This window comes from Falco cherrug, chromosome 2 (genome assembly GCF_023634085.1).
Source record: "Falco cherrug isolate bFalChe1 chromosome 2, bFalChe1.pri, whole genome shotgun sequence".
NCBI lineage: Eukaryota > Metazoa > Chordata > Aves > Falconiformes > Falconidae > Falco > Falco cherrug.
In genome coordinates, this window is record NC_073698.1 from 7918523 (window position 1) to 7941154 (window position 22632).

The 22632-nt window shown below is 39.8% G+C and overlaps 1 protein-coding gene across 12 annotated transcripts in view; it reads left to right on the forward strand.

Moving 5' to 3' along the window:
• DLG2 (discs large MAGUK scaffold protein 2) overlaps positions 1-22632 on the forward strand; it is a 1040325-nt gene that overhangs the window by 461370 nt on the left and 556323 nt on the right. For all 12 annotated transcript variants that reach the window (XM_055702908.1, XM_055702907.1, XM_055702910.1 and 9 more), the window contains one exon: positions 7376-7537. In XM_055702908.1, the coding sequence (XP_055558883.1) occupies positions 7376-7537 (162 nt within the window). The remainder of the gene's footprint in view (positions 1-7375; positions 7538-22632) is intronic.

Here is a 22632-nt window from a genome sequence, read left to right on the forward strand (position 1 = left end):
TGCAGGAGCAGAATTGGAGGGATCAGGGAATGGGAGTGGGGACATGGTACATCTAGAGCTGTGTGGGGAACTGTAGGGGAGGTGCGAAGGAGGGAGCTAATGAGGCATGAGGACTTCTGTAGTAGTTGTGGAATGTGAACAGATCAGAAAAAATTATTGTGAGTGGAAGAGCTGAAGAGTATAAAAAGGAGTATGCAAGTGAAGTTATTGCAGGACAAAGGGATAGAGAGGTGGCTACAACCTGATGCTGATAAATTGTATGGTTTCACCCACATCTTTCCTTTGCTTCACTTAGATAAAGAATCTGCATTAGCTGGATTATGTTTGTGGGTTTTTTTTAAGTTACTCATTTTTATAGTCTGCAGCTGCATCACCATTTAATACAAGCAAAGCCATCCTCTTAGAGTGTCTTTTTTTAAACTGGTACTTCAAGTAAAAAATCTATTTTAAATTATTGGATAGCAAGTAGCAACCTCCAGAGGGCTAAACTGATGCTGTTAACAGGTCCAAAATGTGATGCAGCATATGGAGCTGAATACCTCACGGTACAGATTTGCATGCAGGCGGTTTTAATTAGGATTTAGAATTCCTTGAGGAAAGCAGCATTCTCAGCTAGTCTCAATCTTGTCAATACATAGTGGTTTTGTTCATGCTAAAGCCTGCAAAAACCAATAGGTTCCTTCTAGCTTGTGATTTTTGATGCTTATATGAACTGTTAGACTTTTCTCCAGCTGCAGCTTTGTATATGATCATGATTTGTTTGCAGGCAATAAGTGTAAAAGATTGCCGTCTTTTTTTTTTTTTTTTTTTTTTTTCAGTAATGTTGTACCAGGTCAGTTGAAAATAAGGATCGTTTGGAGTTTTATGACATTGCGTAGCCAGTTACTTTATCCTGCAACACTTCAAAGTGAGCCTGTGCTTTAACTCGATGGTTTTGTGCCATCTTGTGAGCATAAGGTGCAACTACGTCCAGCTAATACAAGGAAGAAGTACTTTGGCTAATGCCCTTTTCCTTCTACTTCATCATGAAAAATAAAATTGTTTAGGATTTCCAAAGTTAGATGAGGAGAATACTGTAAGACATATTTAATCCACCGTGTTGTATTTGTATCTTTAAACAAAAAATGAATATACATTCCCTACTACAGGAAAAAAAACCCCTGATTTCAGTAAACTGAGAAAAGAAATCATATATTCCACCCCTTCCCACCCCCCCACCCCCCGAAAAAAAAAAAAAGAGGCTTCTTGTTGTACTGAATGGAAAAGCTATGCAAAGTCTCAGTATTCAGAGCTGATAGTGCTCCTCCTTGTGTGAAACAATTTGGTTGGTACGGGAGACCTTGTCTTCTGAAAACCACTATGTGTTTCTCAGAGATAGCACAATATGAATTACACAAAGCACTGCTAGCTATTACATTGACGTAGAGGAAAACCTAATTCCTGACCTTAGAATGTCTGCTGTCTCCTGGAAGATTATTTCTGGGGAAAAAAATGTTAAATATAATTTATAATTGCAGCAGCAAACCTAACACTTTACTTTTAAATGATAATTATTACTCTTCAAGTCAGTGTAGTTGCACTAGGTCTTGGGCTTAGAAAAATCTCCTAAATTCTACCACAGCTTAATTAATTGATTCTCTTTGTGACCTTGAGCAAGTTGTTGTATTCTGGTGCCTAATTTTACCCACCTTTAGATGATGCACATACTTTTTTTTTTCAACAGGATGTTATCAGACTTAACTACCACTTGTAAAGCTCTTTGGACCTCTTGCAGGAAAGGTATTTCTGTGATACAGTGACGAGCTTGTTAGAAATCTACTTGATAAGCAAAAGAGCAAGTCATTCACAATAAGTATAATTATTCAATGATTTAAGCTTCCTAATCTACTTCCACAGCCTTGGCAAGCAGATTGTGACTTCTTCCATTTTATATAATGAGAAGATTATTTTTTTTCTCTTTTTACTCTATAGATTGATTGCAAATATTCAGAATTCAAGCTGTGTTGCTCATTTGCAATCAGTTGGATGAGTAACATTATTTCTACTCATGATTGGATGAATGCCCAATGACTTGTGTGTGCAAATTGTAAAGTTTGTTTTCTCAAGATATTCATCTGTATGACATTGAAATTTGCTGCCTTTGGAGAGCAGTGCCAGTAAAATTCAACACATTGAAGACCACTAAAAAACAGAGCACAAAAATAAGGTGACACTAACATTTTTTAATGGGACTTTGCAGATTAAACTTTTTTTCTAAATGGACCAAGTCAATCATGTTTTTTGTTTTTACCTGTTTCTAATCCTGCAAACAAATCCAGTGTATTGAGTTCTGGACCTAATATCATACAGAAGGGCAGTGATGCCCGACCTGTTCGAAGGTAGTTCCCATGTCAAGGCTGCAGCAGATGACTAGCAGTGGGGGCAATGTGCATGGGACGTAATTGCAAAGCAGCTCAAATCCTGGGTTGAGGGAAAAGGCAAGTGAATAAGGGATAAGAAGCAGGTAGCGGTGAGACCCAGTTGCATGGCTTTTCTGTCCCCAGATTGCAACGGGAAAACTGCATCTGTAAGTGGTCATTGTCTCCTGTCAGAAATTTTCTGCAGAAATTCCTTTCCCTGTGGTCTCTTAAATTACATGGGATATATGAAGACCTGCAGCTTCTAAGGTGCAGAAGTCTGGCCCCTCCTGAGGAGGACCATAAACCAGAAATATCGTTAGAGACTTGAAATGCTGATGCATAAAAGCTAAAACTAGTAGTATTGCTATTGTTTCCTTTGACAAAACAAATTATGCTAGTGTGGTGGGTTGACCTTGGCTGGATGCCAGGTGCCCACCAAACCTCTCTATCACTCTTCTCCTCAGCAGTACAGATGGGGGGAAAATAAGATGGCAAAACCCACTCGTGAATGGAGATAACATTTTAATAAAGCCAAATCTATGGGTGTGCACAGAAGCAAAGGAAAACAAAAGATTTTATTCTCTACTTCCCCTCAGGAGGTGACGTCCAGCCTCTTCCCAGGAAGCAGGGCTTCAGTACATGCCGCTGTTGCTCCAGAAGGCAACCGTCATAAATAAAAAATGCACCGCCTCCTGCTTTTCTTTTGGCTTTTATTGTTGAGCAGGTGTCATATGGTATGAAATAGCCCTTTGGTCAGAGTGGGTCAGCTGTTATGACTGTGTCCCCTCACAAGATCTTGCCCAGCCACAGCCTACTACTGTGAAGGGGGAAGGCTGGAGAGACAGCCTCGATGCTCAGCAGTTTTCAAAACCCTGGTGTTTTTCAAAAACCAGCACCTTTCTAGCTCCCAATACAAAGCACAGTACTATGAGCTCTGCTGTGGGGAAAATAACTCCATCTCAGCCAGACCAAACACAGCTAGCCAGAGTATTTTTAACAGACTGGCTTTGAAGAGAGACTGGGAGCAGGATCCACTCATTAAGGGATTACCATCTCATAGTATGGTGTGGTACCTTTTTCCACGGTTAATATCTATCAGCTGTATCTACTACAAAGCTTCAGCTGAGTGAACAGCAACATAATTTTTTTGCCTCTCTGTCTTTCGCACGTGTCAGGGTGTCTTGTAGGAGGAGAACCTCTTTAGACCAGGATTCACATTTCACAGGATGCTGTAGAGCCTTGTGACACCTGTAACATACTTTGCTCCCTCCTTTTGCAGCCATCCTACTGAAAGCAGAAGTCATGTGTAATGTATTGGAGTGTGGTTTGGCCAAAGAGCCACAAAGTGTAGAATAGGAACATTTGCTTTCGAATGGAAACTCCAGTAGGACAACATTCAGCATCTTAGGGCACAGGTCAGCTTGAGTTGGTCTAAAATGAAATGTTCTGTTTGCATTTTCTGCTAAGCAAACAATGCTAACTGCGAAAAAAATACTGAGGACTTTTGTAACAACACAGTTCTCAAAATCAAAGGCCCAAAATCAAATGACAAATTCCTAACTATCTTAATTCACTGACAGTATGTCAAAGGTATGTTATAAGAACATCCATATTTCCATGCCAGTGCAGTAGTCTGGCTATGGTAACTTGTATAGTAACTTCTCAGGGTTGTTTTTTTTTTTTACGAGAGAGAAAGTGAGCGAGCTGGTTTTGTTGAAAATTAAGGCTTTTGACCATTACCTTCTGATGGATGCATATCTTCAGTCCTGTTTAGCAGATAACTCTTTGGCAAACACAGCCTTAGAAATGTTCGTTTAGACAGTACGATGTGAGGAGCAGTGATGCTGTAATAAGCTCACATTGTAGAGAGAATGATCTCTTACAAAAAGGCACGATCATATTAAAAATTCACAGCAGCACACTCCACTCCCCCATTATAGGTAATTACAGAGGATTTTAAATATCTGATGCTAGTTGGCAGCGTACAATACCCTGTCAGCAGCAGGCACTGATTTGTAATTTAATTATCATAAGACATCCACCTGTTCTTTTGTCAAATGAAGAGTAGCATTTCCGTGCAATCATGCTTTTCCCTCCAGAAATTTGAATTAACCCTTAGAGAAAGCTCTGGGTTCTAGGGAATGGGGTAATTTCAAGGACATTTGCAGAACCCCATCAGGTCAGAGCACCAGGGATGAATGAGGCGTTTCTTCGGGCGAGTCTTAATTCTGGTCTGGTATTTTCAGCCTTAACGCTGGCTTTTTGCTGTGTCAAGCTGTTTTGGTTCACAGCTGAAAGCATTTCAGTGAAGAGGTGCTGTGGGAGGAAAGATGTATGAAAATCCATGAGGCTGGTGTGAAGTACATGAGGCAAACACATAACAGGATCGACCCAGAAATGCTCTGGGCTCATACTTTGTGAAGAATGAGGCGGCTGGGCTTGGGGTGGGAGGGAGATAAAGGCAAATGGAAATGTGGAAATCTGTTCCGTAAACTTTCCAGTGTATGGCACATGAACGTGGATGTTACAGAGTTCATCATGGGAATGTGCAGTTATTAGATAAAAATGATCAGGTTTTATTGTAAAGCATAGGTTTTCAATGGAAAGTTTACCAGTGGAGATCCACGCAAGTGTTCTGGTTTTCAGGAGTGCGAGGCCTGGGGTGAACCTGCTTCCCCTGGGCCTTGGCTCTAGTTCGTGTGGCAGCTGCACTGCGGCGTGGTGATGTGGGAAGGACTTACCAATGGGCACAGAGATGTTCTCTCTTTAATGCCGCTCACACTGCTTCACTGCTTCTTGCACTGTAAAGCTGCAGGAATGATCTGGACAGCATAGTATTTGTATAGATAGTATCATATTTGTGTCAGCAGCAGCGTGGCCAGCAGGGCCAGGCAGTGCCCGTCCCCCTGTGCCGGGCCCTGGTGCGGCCGCCCCTCGAGCCCTGGGCTCAGCGTTGGGCCCCTCACCCCCAGACAGACCCGGAGGGGCTGGAGCGTGTCCAGAGCCGGGCAGGGGCTGGGGAAGGGGCTGCGGCACAGCTCGGGGGGGGGGGGGGGGGGTGGCAGGGGAGCTGGGGGGTTCAGTCTGGAGAGGAGGAGGCTCAGGGGGGACCCTGTTGCTCTCTACAGCTGCCTGACAGGAGGCTGTGGGCAGGTGGGGGTCCGTCTCCTCTCCCAGATAGCAAGCGACAGGACAAGAGGAAACAGCCTCAAGTTGCACCAGGGGAGGTTCAGCTTGGCTGTTAGGAAAAATTTCTTCACTGACAGAGTAGTGAAGCATTGGAACAGGCTGCCCAGGGAAGTGGTTGAGCCCCCATCCCTGGAGGTATTTAAAAGCTGTGTAGATGTGGTGCTTAGGGACATGGTTTAGTGGTGGGCTTGGCAGTCCTGGGTTAATGGTTGGACCTGATGTTCTCAAAGCCCTTTTCCAACCCAAATGATTCTATGACAAAGCTTCTTATGGCTTCTGCCACTGCTGCCTTGTATCTTTACAAAGCTGTTGTGGACTTTTTCCTTTTATCAGTTCCCAGGGAGATGAGATGACTCTGGTATTCTGTGGTTATTTCTCCTAATCACATTTTAGCAAATGAGTCACTTTAAAGAGGGTGTCTCTGAGTAGTCATCTTTTTTGAGAGAGTACTCACTGGATTCAAAAATAATTGATTGCTTGGGGCTAAATGATCTGTGTGCCAAGCCTTAAATGTGACATTGGTTGGAGTACCATCTATCAAGCTGATGGCTTCTTGCCCAAATGATACTTGGCTGGTGCCAGTCATTTTATATATTCATTAATTATGTTATCTGAAAAGTGAATATGTGAAGGGTTGCAGGCATATCCCAGAAAAGAAAATAATTCATGTCACATGTGTATTCTGAAAGTAATTGGCAACTGCTGAAACATTTCCATACATGAAAGTGAAGGCAGGAATAAACTGGGATGATTTCCTTTGGAAGGATGAGTAATGAAGTAACACCCCAGAACTGAGGAGTCAAAATGAAATGCAGGAGCAGCAGAGAGTTCTGCTTTGCAATGTCCTTGAAGGTGTACCCAAACTTAGGACTTACTTTTCTTATACAGCCATTAACATACCCCACCACTGTTATGCCACGTGAATTTGTTTGGTAGCCTTCTCCCTCAAAACAGCAGCATGTATGCGTGCTGGGTTTAAAAGGCAAGGCTTTGACAGAAGCAGGGGGGCTTCAGGCACCTCTGGGAGGAGGGGTCAGGGCTGCCCCTGCCATACATATGATTCCAGGTGGCTCCAGTTGGCTCTAACCCCACCAGAAGATCCAGCTGGAGCCCATGAGCCGAGTGGTTGGTGCCTTTATAAAAGGGATTCTAGCTGAAGGACTGACTTGGTAGTTTCATTTAATTTTTTAGGGTTATATTCCTTGTTGTTAGAAGCTTTGGCTCTTGGACAAGCCGCTTGCTTCCTGTTTCTTGTGTTGCCTCTCCATGGAGCAGAGGGTTATAACACCTCCCATTCTAATTGGTGTTCAGGGTAAGAAGAAAAATTCACTAGAGAGTAATTTTCTGCCTGACTGTGGCTCTGTGGAAGTGTGTTTCTGTTCTCCAGCATCAGAGTACATGGTGCTAAAAGGAAAATGACTCAAATATTTTGCAGAGAAAGGCTATAGAGGCACAGCTATTAATGCGGGGATGTGAAATGTGAGCTGAAGCTACAGTTCAGCTGATCAACATGTCTTTTTATTTTTATTATCAACCTTTGCCAGTTTGTCATCGCAGATGTCCGTGTGATGGTATAAGTTTTGTGTGTCCGTGTGATATACCATGTTTTCTTGCTTTGTTGAGATATTGAAAAAAGAACGATGTATCCTCTTCAGAAGAGATTAGGAAATTCAATGGTTATATTAGCTAGTGTCTGATACTTTTTCTGTTATTCCATATTCATATTAATACATGTGCAATGCCTCCTCAAAGCTTATTTGTTCTTCCTTGCTATTTTTTTTCTCTAGAAATATCGTTATCAAGATGAGGATGCTCCACATGACCATACCTTGCCTCGATTAACCCATGAAGTGAGAGGCCCTGAGCTTGTTCATGTGTCAGAGAAGAACTTGTCTCAAATAGAGAATGTTCATGGATATGTCTTACAGTCACACATTTCTCCTTTGAAGGTAGGATCAATATTCACTGCGGCTTTCGTCCTCAAATAGGACAAAACATGTAGCATGAAACGCTTGGGAAACTTACTTTGTTATACAAACAGACAAGCTGCTTTTTGAAAGGTATTGCAGATTGATTGCCTGTGATGTGTTCTCAAGGTTTGCTGTAGTGTAACAAGTGATGGTTTAGCTAGCAGAGCTTTGTGTTGAGATGTGAGCTTTTTGCTTTGAGTGAGATGTTTTGCTCGAGCAAAAATCATTCTTGGTGAATGAGCTGTATTTATGTACGTTGAGAAAGGAATAATGCAGGTCCTTGGCCTCAGTATCATGGTGATTTTGGAATGGCAGGCTACCCTTCCTGGTTGCCCTTGTTCAGAAATTGAAAAAATAAATAATAATAATACTGTAAATGTGTTGGAAACCTGGGTTTGCATCTTTCAAAAAGCTGTATCAAAGTCCTAAATTATGCCCGGAAAGGAAGCTCATTTGCCACTATTTGGATCCTTACTACTTAAGCACTTGCTGTCTTCTGTGGGTTTTGTTACAACTCAGAGTGATGTAGAGACCTGTCTCTATTAACTAAGGTAACTATTTATACAATGTAGAAGGTTTTTCTGTATGTGCATCTGCTGTCCTCTGATATATCTTGCTGGGTGAAAAATATTTATTTTCATAGTGAACCTGTATATTAACAAAAAAGTAATCCATTCCTGAAAGTAAATTTGCTCTTTAATAAGACCACAATAGTTTGAAGATGTTCCTAAAACTTTTAAGGCAAGAAGCACAGCTGGAGTGATGAGCATGATGGTTTTCAGATTTTATTTTCTACTAGGCCTGGGAAGGGGAAGAAGAGAAGTGTTTTTTACTAGGGGTGGTGATGTTCTGGATAATGGTTTTATTCCAGTAATTAACTAAATGGCAAACAAGGCAGATGGGCTTTGCTCCTCATGCTCAAAGCCTGTGAAATGGGCTAGCTTGCCTAGCAGAGTGATTACAGTGAGGTTACAAGTGAAAGAAAATGTTTATTGTTAAAGAATGATGTGAATGCAGCTGGTGTTCCCTGAGCCTTCATGGAATAGCCATGTGAATGAATCTTTGTCCTCTGCTCCTGTTCCTGTCTGTAGTTTGTATGTTGTTTGCCTTTTTATGTTTTAGCAGCTTTCCAGGTTGCTTACCTAACTTCTACTGCAGAAGCCAATGGTATCAAGCAGTGATATAGCTGCTTATGCTGAAGTAGATCAATGTAGTTATTTGGAAGGGATTACCTCCATGTGGCCTCTGTGTAACCTCAGGGGACAATCACAGGCAAAGCAATTTTTTGCCTGGAAGGGAAATATCCCTACCTCTCTAGGGCTCCTTGAGTATTAAGATTAGAGTGGTGCTTCTGATTCATAAAAGTCAAAAACGGATTTTTTTTTTCTTCACATTTGGAGACATTCAAGTAAGGCTGTGTGATCCAAGCTGATAATGTAGCAGTGATGATAAAAAGCTTATGAAGTGTGCTGAAGGTATCCCCAGCCATCTACAGTTGCCTTAAACCAGCTCCCAAACTAATTTGTTCTTGTGATGGAAGAAATTCATTTGCTACTGTTTTCTGAAGTGATGGGAGGAAAGGAGCTATATTATATTTCCTCGTGGAAATCAGTGTCTTCTGCAAGTTCTTTCCTCAGCCTGAGGATTTCTGTCTTTGCCTCTTTTGAAGTTCCTGCTTTTTCTCCTGCAGTCTGTGTCCTATCCCTCAACCTTCAGTAGAGAGTTAGCTCAGGAGGCTGGAGTAAACCACCTGCTAGAGCTCATGGCACACTTCCTTTCTGATATACCTGCTTTGGATTCACTTTTGTTTCTGGGAATTGACTGAAAACCCTGTTCAGAAGTTTTTTTGTTGCGGTCATTTCCACATAGTTGAGAAACATCATTCCGAACCCTCTAAAACTCAATCAGAATTTGTTGTCTTGAATTAGACACACTGCCTCTCAACCCATAGCATGCCTTCCTAGGGAAATGTAGAATACCTTTTTAAAGATTGGTTGGATAAGTGTGCCCGCAATTTAAATATTTTTTTTTTGCTTTGTGTGAAAGCTGGAACTGCTGGAATCCTGCTCTGAGGGTATGTAACAAATGCTGGGGTCCAAATACAGCCTGTCAGCTTCTTAGGAGTGAGATGACACTGGGAATTGCAGTGGGATAAAGCTGTTTGGGAAATTCCACTGAGAGTTGTTTGTGCTGGAAAGGTTGACTTGTTCTGCTCCAGTTTTCTGAATACAGGTCAGAGGATTTGGTGCAGAGGGTAAATGGAAGTCACAAATTTGCTTGTACACAGAGAGGGATCACATCAGCTCCTGTGTGTCACTAGGACTGTCTGTCTGACCAACCACCCAGCTGGCAAGTGTGTTGTGTGAGCAGGGGGTGCTGTCTGGCCAAGTGGGCTTAAGTTATTGCCTGGCTGCATTTCACCACCTGAATTTTGCTGTGGGGTCTACAGCACCAGGGTGCACCTCAAAGAATTTTTGAGGCAGGTTTTTGTGTGTAGTGTCTGCACAATGCCCTGAGGACAGGATGATTTACCCAATATTTTTGTGTTTGAAATACTATTGTAAAAGAAAAATATTTGAGCATAAAAATAACCTAGTTAAGATGCTTTGGAACCAAAGTGTTGTCCCAAAGCCAAGCCACATATCCATCTCAATCGCATCACTTTTCCAAAGTGACTTGAGTTTGGCAGTGGAAAGAGTTGCTTGTTTCCAGTCATTTGTGTTTATTTGGAAAGTAATCTGCAAAGATCATGCAGTTGTAAAACTGCCCTTCAGGGTGGCTGGTTCCAGCCTCAGCAACTGACGAGCACCCACAGCCACCTCTGGAAGCCATAGATGTTATATCTTGTCTTTACAGGCAGACTGCTTGCTACCATCACCCTGCCCGTGTGCCCAAGTTTTCAGTGAACATCTCAGTTCCCATCCATAAGTGATCTTGACAGCTTGAGCACAGACTTGTATCATTGCAGTTACAAGTTTTGTGGGTGGTTGAAGTTTAGGCAGAGAAACCATGGGCCTGCTTATACCCCTGTGTCCATGTCCAGTTAAAACGTTTAGAGGATTCTTGAAAGACTTCCTAACGCTCAGGATGGAAGGATTCAGCCCATATTTTTTAACACGTGTGATTCAAAATGCCTGGTACGGTTCATGTTCCACAGAACAGATGCGTCTTAAATTTCAATCAAGTTGCTGCATACAAATTGTTAAAGAACGTGGTTGTGATTTCATGTTCCAGATTATGTGGTTTGATGTAGTCCAGAAATATCCTAATGGAACATGTCATTATTGATTACTTCAGAAGGTATTCTTAGGTACCAAAATATAAAAAGTTTTCTTTAATGACCTTATGCTAGTTGTGTGCTGACTTATCAGATGTAGTTCTCAGACATTCTGAAAAATCTGAGACACTCAGATACTGGTTATGATAAATACTGTTTAGGAACGTGAATAGATTTTCTGCTATTCATATTAGACATGTTATCTTTCAAGTCACTAAAATCTAGTGTGCAGTAGCCAGATTACTTCCTTTCAGAACATAATAAGAATAGTTGTGCTGAAAACTAGCGCCTCTTTTCACTGTGATTTACTTTTGTAACTTATAGATTTTTTGCATTAATTTTGGTTTTCTACAGTCATGTAGCATTTGCTGTACAGTCAACTCTGTTCTTGAAAATGTTTAATTTTAGAAAGCTGCAAACTTTTATTAAAGGTTGATCTACTTAGTAGCGTGAAGAACATAAATTTACAGCAGCTTCAGCAACTTTGAATGTCAAACACTGAAGTTGTAAAGGATGTTCTCAGTTACGTGGTTGTATTAACATTTGGGGAAAATGCTAACATTCAAGAGGTTTTGTGAAACGAATTGCCATACTAAGATGATAAATGTTCTTTGCAACTTTTTCCTTTAACAGATTAATAAAAGACAATTTCATACTTCTGTATGTAATGCAATAAAAAGTTTAAAATTATTTTTTGCACTTCCCCTTACTTGTCACTAGATGGTGCAGTAAGCTCAGAATCCTTTGCTCTGCCTCAAGCTTCAGTGACCTGCTACCCAGGTTTGCTTATATGGCTTGGAAAGTGCTAATTCAGTAAAAAATGCCTTATTAGAAATCAAGTGCCTTCTGAATCCCTGGTGTGTTGGTAAATCTGAATACAACACAACTGTACCTGAAATTCAGACATGCAAGTTCTGTCTCAATTAAATGAAACCTCTTTTTCCCTTCCTCCTAGGAATAGAGCTAATTAGTGTTCATTAAATGAACAAAACTCTGGCTTCTAAATTAACCTTATTAGTATTATTGTGATGTTAGATGTATTTTTAATTTAAGTATATTCCCCTTCCTTTAGATAAGCTTAAATGTAAAAGTCCATGTAAGGATCTTGCATCTCCTTTGTTGCATGAACATTTTAAATGTCCATTTCCTAATTTAATGCAAGGTTTGAGTGTAACCATCAATGGCAGTTGTGCAAAAAACAGCAGCCAGGTAAATTGCTGTTATTATCTTAGCCTACGATGTTTTCAAACATGAAATTACAGAAATCTCTTCAGTTGCGCCTCCTCTTTGAAGGCCTCACTTTCTAGAAGGGAAGGCGCCACTCTGGATACTCCTCCTTTTCTTCCTATCCCTGGGTGCTGTCGGGCAGCTCAGTGGGGTTGCTGACAGTGTACAGAAAGTCTAGATAGATGGAATGATTTTCCAGCGGAGAGAGGGGGAAAACCATCTCCGCGTGGAGCAAATGGGCAGTTCACTTTCTCAGTGGTCTCCCAATTTAAGATTATACGCGAGTTGACATTTCTGCAAATTGCTTTTCAGAAGAAGGGGGTTTGCTTCCCTCACCACTGCAGCACATTGCCATTTGTTCTAAGCCCCATCTTACCAGTCACTTCAGATTCTCTGTGTCTAGTGGGGACAGATGGTTTGTTTCTGCTCCTAGATGATTCTCTCTGTTTCCTGACTCCCATCTTATGTGGAGTGTGCAGTGCCCTTTGCCTGCCTCTTGTTCTCTGTATCCACCCGGTTGCAGGAAGGTCATTCCTGTGAAGGCTCCTGGAATCTTGCGTGCTCTCTTTTCTGTCTGTAATGAAACAGCTTTTTCATAATCTCTGAAGCTTTCCATGTCCAAGCGTGAGTCTGACCTCGCTACAGCGGTTGCTGTGCTTGTCTGACTGATGAACAAAGATGGGGAAAGAGACTCTGAGGATGAGCCTGGATGATTGATTAATCTGTGGGGGGGGAAAGATCAGTCTTAGTTTGATCTTTCTGGAAACTGTCATAAAGAGTAATTTTTTGTGTTTAAAAATGGAGATGGGGTAAGAGCTATTTTTCGTGAATTAACATTCACTTCAATAAAAGTTGAGTTCTAAAGACAATTTGGATAAATAACATTAAAACATTCTACACAATTATTTTCAGATGTGACAGTTCTATTTCTCAATTTGACCAATTTTGGATTGTATTTCAGTAGTAAAAATATAGTCTGTCATGCACTAGTCACAGGTACTGTGAAAATAGCAAACTCCTGGACTCGGGATGTTGCAGTGGATCCTGTGAGCTGTAGATTAACTGGAGATATTGCTGCACAGAGCTGCACCACCACATCAGGAAACAGGCCTGTGTAGCTGGTTTAGATGAGCTGTTCCAGGGAAGTCCTCTGCTCCTGCAACTGTAAATACCTTTAGCTACCAGGGAACCAGATTTACACAGGAAAGGCTGGCTGCTGCAGCTTTCAGCATTACCACGACTGATAGCCCTGTGTAAATACAGTTTCTGGTCCCTTTTGGAAGGGCTGTGTGTGTCATCTAACTGTGGTAAGAAACCCCATTAATTTTTCCAGAGTTGCTGAACATCATTAATTCCTAATGCTGGAGAAGAACCCTAGGTTAGGGCTGAAGTTCAGATAGGGGGAAAAGGACAAGATAAGGCTGAATTTGGTTTAATTTCTGTTGCTCTGGTGTGTCAAACAGCTGAAGCTGTGCCATAGCTCAGGCTGTTTTCCAGAGCAAATGCCGCATTTCAGAGGCTCTTAAGAGCTGTGGAGGGCTGAGAGGCTCATGCTTTGTTACATGTCAGGAACAGAAGCCTGAAGATTTCTTTTGCAGTTACAAAACTAATTGGGGTTATATAGAGGACATATTAATGTATGCATGGATATATTAGCAAGCCATCTAAAATTTAATCTTGCATCCTTTTCTTTGCTTACACTGACTACTTTTCATAAGTATAGCTAATCTGCATGAATCATCTTTTAGCCCCAGGGTGGCTCAGCCCAGTAGCAATGATCTTATAGTAATACTTTTGATCTTTGCCCTAGTAGCTTCCTACCATTTGTGTTTTGAGGGTTTTTTGTTTTGTTTTTCTCTATTTTTTTTCCCTTCTCCTTTTTAATATGCAGTTATTGGCAAAGCTCCATACTGCAGTCAGTCTGTTAGTGAATTCCACTGAATATTCAGTAGGTTACTTCATTAAGATACAACGCTTGTTACATGTTTAATCATGAACTGCTTTTCTCTTATCTCTTACTGTAACAGCAGATAAGCATATATCATAGATCTGTATCTGTGATCTATGTTTTTTAATATAAAAATACAATCGGATTAAAAGACAAAGGAAACACAAATGTGCCTGTGCTTGTTCTTAGAGAAGTGGCAAAAGTAACTCTGAATTTTTATTTTATATCATTATGTTTCAAGGCAAAATAAGCAGCTTATAAATTAGTATTCTGAGGAATATTTTGTCTCAGTTTCATGTGGGCAGGAACATCTTCCATTTTTGCAGTCCTTGTCCTACTCTAAAGAAAGTCCTAAAATGGTGGAAACTTTTAATGTTACAGTGAAGAATAGTTACGAACAAGGAATAGGGTTTGGGTTTTGTCTTAATAGCAAAGTCCATTGTTTCATGTCTTTGATTCTTTTGCCTTGGATTTCTGATTAATAGCTTTCTACATGATTTATGTTGTTGCAGACAGTATCTTGTTATTTTTCTAGCTTCTGACAGAATTAAAAAAAAAAAAACCCAAATAAAATTGCTTCTGTCAGTGGGTGATTTAATTGGAGAAATCTCAGCAACTTAAGGTTAACCTCAGGCATCGCAATCCTTTGTTTTTTGGCAAATATGGACACAAGCAAAGCAAATTCTGACAGGGTCTACTAGCCCATTACATGTTGTTAGATTTGCCTGAAGAATAAAGAAAGGAATTTTTGAAGGAATTTGAAAATATTTTCAGGCTATGGACACTGACTTTATATGGACCTCCTGGATGTTTAAGGTCTTTACAAATGTTAATCTGAAGTGCAGTTTCAGGAGACTTTCTCTGGTCTTCATCTGCGGGGTGCTTTAGCCATTAGTATTAATTAGCTGGTTTATCTTCTTTTCAGATAGTAGACTTTTCCTTAAGGATAACCTTATTTCTGAGGTTTATTTTTTGGAAAGTCTGATGTATTGCAAATACTTTTGGTCATGTCTGTCTCATAACCAAAAAAATGAGAGATTACAGGAATCCCTTTTTCTTTGTCTTTCTGTCATGATTTGCATAGTACTAGTTACTCCTTGCTTCCCTGTAATTCTCTGAGCCATTTCCTTGATGCATTGACCATTTGAAATACTCACAGAATAAAAAATAGAGGTGTACTATTATAAAGGTGGGTTTTTCCCAGCTGAAACAAATTAAATCTATCCAGTAAATTCATGGAATCACTGCTAGGTGCTACAAACATTAAGATTTGTATGTTGTCTCAGTTTGTTTCTTCAAGTCTAGGAGTACAAAAATATCAGTATATTTGTAAAGTATTTGTGATGATTTTTGCCACCTTTCCGAAGTGTTTTGTGGCCTCCTGATGAAAAGTGCAATAAAGCATCTTGGTGTTATTAGTCAGACTGTAACAACAGGAGCGATTTCTCTCAGAGATGTCGGTCAGGTTTAACTCCAGTTGTTTCCCTAAGCTCAGTAGCTGAAATGCCCTTCTGTCAGACTTGGGCTACTACTGACGCTTGGGAATGTACTCTACATTTGCAATGAAGCGTTGAACTGCCAGCCTACTTTTTCCCTGAGGAATATCCTGGTAATTCACTCACTCAGTAGAAGGTGTATGCATCCAGTGATGTGACACGTGGAGAATGTACTGGCTTTTGTCAATATCGGGTATAAGAGTACAAAGCGGAAGTTTGCAACACCAGAAGTTCCAGAATGGTTGCAGCCTCCAGGATGAAGAGGACAGAATCTCTTCGTTCAGACCTTACAGAAGAGTAGCTTGGTCACCAGACCAATTATTTAAGATATTATATATTTTGTTTTCAAGTGCTTCCTTTTTAAACTCCCATTTCTCATGGCTCTTATTTCACCTTGCTGTAATGTAGTTTTGTGGATTGTGGAGCTGTAAAAAAAAAACACCCAGAATTTTGGCATTTAAAAGAGGAAAAAGTCTTTCTGAACTGTTTATTATTTTCCAATTCTTTCCAAGAACCTAGTCTAAGAGTGTTAGAGACTATTACTGTGTGACTTCTTGGTATCAATAGCTAATTGAGACTTCCCAGAAACATTTTTAGGTGGCAAATGCTTTTTGGCATTTGGTCCTGTTCAACATATCTATTTCAGCAGAGTATTTTATTTGCTTTCTAATAATCTTTTACAGACAGTACTGCTACTGAAGCTGGTGCAATTGGGGGAAATGCCAAAAAATAGTCAGCAGGATTGATGACTTGGGTGACTTTTTAAAGACTTGCACTGTTTACTAACTTGATTTCCCACAGTACATTTTGCTGTCTTTTCCATCACCATGCTGTTGTTTTTCTTTTCCATAATAAATCTGTGCGTACCTTTTTCTTGTTACTTTTTCTGAATTACCTTCAGGAGCCATTCCTGTATATCCCCTTTAGGTAATTCTTCCTTACTTTGCTGCTATAGCCATTCCTATACACGTATCTTGTTAATACTGCAAGCCACCCATGAAGTAGAAGTTGGTACCAGGTAGCTGTGAACACATAACAATTTACACCCTTCCTGTTAAAGACAATTGCACTCTATTATCATTTTGCTTTTTGGCTCTTTTGACAGAATAAGAGACATGGTTCTACCTGTCTCTTCTGTGTCCTATGTGGTCTTTATGAATGGTTTGTATTGTTTCTGTTACTACTGGAAGGTGGACTTTCTTCCCCCCCCCCCCCCATCACCAAGAGAAACAATATGAGATACAGTTGAATGTTATAAAGTCTAGCGGATCACACTTGCGCACTGAAATGGCAGCACTCTGGGCAGCTTCTAGTCTACTAAGACTTACAGAGAGCCTGAGCAGCAGGAGATGAAATTTGATGGTTTTTTTTTTTCAAGCATAGTGAATTACATCTGTTATCTTCCAAATGTGAGCAGAATGTGTCTTTTACATCCATAAGAGCTAGAAGTTAGCTTTTTAGGTTAAAGAGTGTTATGCAGAAAATGAATTGTGTTCTTATGGAAAATTTACATAGCTGATTTTTTTCAGATCCTCACTTCCACTACAGTTATAATAAACATCTGCCTGCATTGCTGCCTTGGGTTTAATCAGCCCTTAGTGGTTGAAGCTTGTGCTTCCAAATAAAAAAAAATTTAAAAATCCGTTAAACCTGATAATTGATTTAATAACATTATTATATTTGATAACATGACACTGGAAAGGCTGAAAAGATTAATGGTGTTTCCAAAAATAAAGGAACTTTTACTTTGAAGTCAATGTCACAAATTGTGTCTTTGATCAAAGTAGATGAGCAAATGCCAAGCAGGGAAACAGAACTTTCAGTGATAGTACATAGCATGTGAGTATAAAGGCTTATATTAATTACTGGGAATTGGCCAAAATAGCACAATGTTAACAACTTAACACTCTAGGAATGTTAATGTTCAACCAACTTCTGAAGACCACACTTGCATCTGATTTCACATTCAAATTGCTGCTGTTTCCTCTTGAGTAGTAGTTAGGCAGTTGCTTTCCTTTACTATTTTGCAACAAATGTGCAGACTGAGCAGATCTGAACTAAATTAGAGGTTTCAGCTGAAACTGGGTTGTTTTCCTAATTATGTTCATAATTTTACTTCTGTTTCTAAAAAGCTTTTTTCCAGTATCCTGGAGATGTTATTTACTTAAGGCAAATGGGAATGAAGTGCAGACAAGGGTGTTTCTGCATTGCTTATGCTTTACTAATAGCTGTAACATCACAACTTCAGAAAAACTAGCTCAAGCAATCTTAGTTAAAATACTCAAGACAGGTTTCTGTTTCTGAAAGTGCTATTTACTTACTGTCTCCTAAAAATACTGGGATTAGTGAATTTAAATCCTCTCTCTATGTTGGAGTGTAAACTAGGCCATAAGGACCACAAACTCTTGTACTTCAAAGACTAACAAAGAAACAGAACTGTATATATAAAGGCAACAATCAACCAGGCAAAGCATCATATCAGTATTTATGTTTCTAAACAGTAAGAAAAAGTGTTGAGCAAAGTGGTAGCCTAATAATCAGCATGCCAGCCTATTATTACTATTAAAAATGTGAAGTTTTGGGATTTTCTTTGGAAAAGTTTGTTTGTTTCCCTATTCTCCTTCAGCACTTCACATACTGGGGATTTCCACATTTTTTGTCTTTGGAGGACTGTGCATGTGTCTCTGCTTAGAGGCCATATCTTCATTTGGAGAGCTGCACAGTCAAACGTTTTTTACAGTGTAGCTGCAGAGAAGCATGATAAATAACATTTCCCAGTACAGATTTATCTTGCAGACCAGAATGACTTGGAAACTCTACACGTTCAACTGGACGATAGAACCACTGGAAATGTACATCTATGTATACTTTCCATAACTCTTCATATACTGACTTTATCACCACACCTTTTTTTTCTCATATATATTCTTGCTGAAGTGGAATGACTCAGCAGCTGAGTTCCTATGCCAGGTCATTATCTCAAACTAAGGGGGATCTGAGCCAGTTTGGAGCTATGTGAATGCAGCAGGGTAGAGAAACAGCCTGAGGAAAATGCAGTCCCTGGGCTTTGTCCCATTGCTCTTTTCCTCTCTCACTGTCTCTATTTTTTTTTCCTCTTTCTTGTTTCCAGCACAATGTTTTTGTACACAAACATGTTTTACAAATAGTTGGTTGTTGGGAACCATGAGAATGGAGATTGACAGTCAGTGGCTGAAGCGCATGTAGGTATATGCAGCTGGGGGGAAAGAAGCACAAACAGTTAAAATGATAAAGAAGATATTTGAAAATATTCTAGAGCCTACATTTTGCTACCTGACAGCCTGATTTGTCTTTTTAATTCTTTAACTACTCACACCCAGAGCATCAGTATGTCTGCAATGTTACTGAAACGTATCCCTTTTGACAGTATGGCAATATTAGGGGTGAATATCCTATCTGCCAAAAACCTGGTATCACAGCATACAGAAATCATCTCACCTTTTCTGGTTTTAACTCAGTTATAGCCATCTTAATACAGATAATTCTGGCAATTGGAACCCAGGTTTTACTCAAGTTATTCAATTAAGGTGAAATTGCTTGTAATGCGGTATCATAATTGTAGCAGGGGCATCACTGGAAGATGGTAAGTAGGTGAGATACTAATTAAATTCTTCTGAACTTCAGTAATTTAATATTCAAAGGAGGTTGAGTCCATACAGTAGCTGCTCATTGCAGTGCAACTGGGGATTACAGAGGAAGAAACCTTAACAAAAATAGCAGCAGCCTCCAAGTTATTTTTTTCTGGACTTTGAGGGTTGTTAGTATTGCTCCACCATTCTAGAGTCAAACACGGTGGGTCGCATTCCTCTGTGGGGGAACTCTCTGCAGACTTCAGTAAGATCATGTGTGGGTGGATAAGTACAAAATTTTCCCAAACACTGCTAAACCCAGGGGTGATGGTTCTGTTTATATATAATTTTGAAAAGCCAGATTCTTTTATATTCAGACTTTTGGGAAAAGTAGGTTTCAACCTAATTTAAGCAGGAATACAGCTCCTTTTGATTTTCAAAGGACTCTAAGCCACAAACTCCTTTAAATTCTTTTTGAGAATCTTATCTAATAATAAAATGAGAGGTGTGGGAGTGAGTAATATTCATCCATTCTTGGAGTCATCCTCCTGTAGCACAGCTTAGATTGTTGTATCTTTGCTGCATCAAGATTATTGACCAGGTTATTATTATTTGCTGCATCAAGATTATTGACCAGGCAGTCTTTCCAGGCCCCTGAATATATCAAAGCAAATATTCCACTGCCCTTCTCATTATAGCTATCAGTAATGATCTAAGCAAGACTGGTTCGGAGATTCCTCCCTAGATGCATATTCTTTCCAAGCTTCTTAATTCAATCTGAATGATGATGATGATAATTTAGGTTATAGTATTACCCAGAGGCCATGATTGTAGTGCAGGGTTTCATTGTCCTAGGCACTACACGGACAAGGAAAAGCCTAAATGTTGTGATACCATGGAGCTGCAGAGGCTAAATGAGCAGAAATTAATAAAATTTGAATATACACAGGGTTTCTTATCTACTAATCTATCTACTACAATTAAATTATATCTACTTTTTAACTATTGTATAGTTCCTTTGTAATTTCTTTAGCTAGAGATGTTCATATCTTGAGGCTAAATTATAGACCAGTGCTATCTTGTTATATTGGTGGTTTTTCCCATTAGCGCTGCACTGATGCTTTCCATCTCACTGAGTGAGAAACACAAATATACACATTTTGAAAAAGAAAACCTTGGTGTTAATTGAAAATGGTTCTGAGAATAGTCCCATATTAACTAAAGAGACCTGAACAGTAAGAATCTGCCATGATTGACCAATGTAGAAATTAACCCCCTAACTAACATACCACCACTTATTTAATGTGTTAATTAATTAAGGTCCTTGATTTAATTCTCCACATGTGTTGAACTGAGTTGATGAGTGTTACTATGCTTTCAATTAGATGGATTTTTTCAACATAATTTTCATCATAATGGTTAGCATAAATGAGTTTTCTTAATTATGATAGGGTGAATGCTTTAAGAGGCTTGATGTAGAATAACAATGTTTGACATGTCCTTGTGGGAACCCTCTGTTCACAGGGACACCCATATCTACCTCTCTTCTCTCAAACTTTCTTCTGATTTTTGTTGGCCTAGTAGGTGTGATATTGAAAACCTATGACACGTAGATGGTCTAATCCAAATTCTCCATAATTTTATTTAATACAGGATTATAGTTATTAAGTAATGAGTTAAGTGTTCTGACGCTCTCTGCCTTCTGTGAGTGCGGATGGAGGGCGTCATGGTGTACTGTAATTCTGTTCTCTGGCAGTGCCTTGGGGGCTGCAGTGGCATTTGAACCTGTGATAACTTTTTTTCTTAATAAAATCTTAACAATTTGCTATATAAAACCAAAAATCATTAAGGCAACACCTGATGGCATGTCAAAATGCAGAATTTGCAAAAGGTTCTCATACCCTGGAAATGCTTTATTTACCCCCTACCCTGAAATGCCTGTTTGCTTGGGCAGGTGGTGTCTTTCCCTGTAAGATGTGTGGTCTCCTGGATGACTGCTTTGACATCTGTTTCACTGTGGGGAAGTAGAAGATCTGCTTGCTAAGGGACACAGGGGCTACCCAGGCAGCTCTGTCTCATGGCTTAGTCTGGGGCAGGAGTGAGTATTTGAGAAAAAAAATAAAAAGATGGAGAAGACAGGAAATAATACTCTTTTTTTTTTTTTTTTTTTTAAATCCTACCTCCATTTCCAACTTAGCCTTTTCGTGCCCTGCATCTACCCTGCAGCTCATACTTCATGCTCTCTTTGGAAATACTCTACCACAAAGATGGGGAAAATCTTGGGGGGGGCACCATGCAAGTATTTGGTATTGCTAAAGGACTAATTGTTGTAGGTGCAGCGCCAGACCATGTTGACCCTGTGTATTTATGCTGTATTGCACCCTGTATCCTCTACTTTTCTGAAGTGTAAAGGTCATAGAGTAGGAATCCAACACCCACTTGTCCTCATTGTCTTTGCTTAGCCTTGGACTACCAGTGTCAGTGGCTCTCTTGCAGATTTGGGAGGGCTGCAGGGGTCCAAGCCACTTTCCTCAGAGCTCCCGGGATTGTGGATAGGCATCAGAGACAAAACCCAGTCCTAGAAGCAAAGAATTATATCTGCTTGGTACAGTCTTCTTTTCCAGACATATAAGGAAATTTGCGGTTGGGGTAACTTAGCGTTTTAAGAGTCAGTGGTATTGTGTATTGGCAAAAGAAAAATGTAGACCAAAATCCTTCTCTCTTACAGGTAGTATTAATTGTATAGAATAAGCTGGCTGATGGGTAGTTAACTACACAGTTTTATTATCTCAGTTGTTCCAGAGAACTGGATGGCAGCAAATGCTTATCTGTCTTTTAAGAAACACTAGGGTTGAACTTGGGAATTACATGTCAGAAAATCTGTCAGATACTTTTAACTAGATAAATATAATGGGATTGGAACAAACAGGAATAGCTTCTGTAAAGGAAAAAAAAAAACTTAATGGAATCTCTGATAGTGTCAGTAAATTAGTAGCAAGTGGAAAAGAGGTTCAAGTAATTTATTTGTACTTACTAAATAACTTTGACAAAGTCCCATCAGTCTAAGACACTAAGGAAAGAAAATATTTCTGAAAACAAAATATTAGGGAAGATTAGAATGTAAGTGATCAAAACGATTAAGAGAAATGAATGTACCATTTGTGATGTGGCAAAAGGGAAGTAAGATTATTCTAAGACAAACTGGACCAGGAAAAATCTATACACATCTTGAAATCTGTCCTAGACAAGGCTATAGAAATACAAATATTGAAATTATTTATGAGGGAAATAGCTAGACAGGTACAGGGCTGTTTGCAGATAGTGAAAACAAGACAAAGCTGTAAGGCAGTTCAGATTAATTGAACAGATCTTGGAAAAATAGGCAGATCATAGGATCACTCATAAGCTGGTTTGGGTTGGAGGGGACCTTAAAGACCATCTAGTCCCACCCCCCTGCCCAGGTTGCTCCCAGCCCCGTCCAGCCTGGCCTTGAGCCCTGCCAGGGATGGGGCACCCAC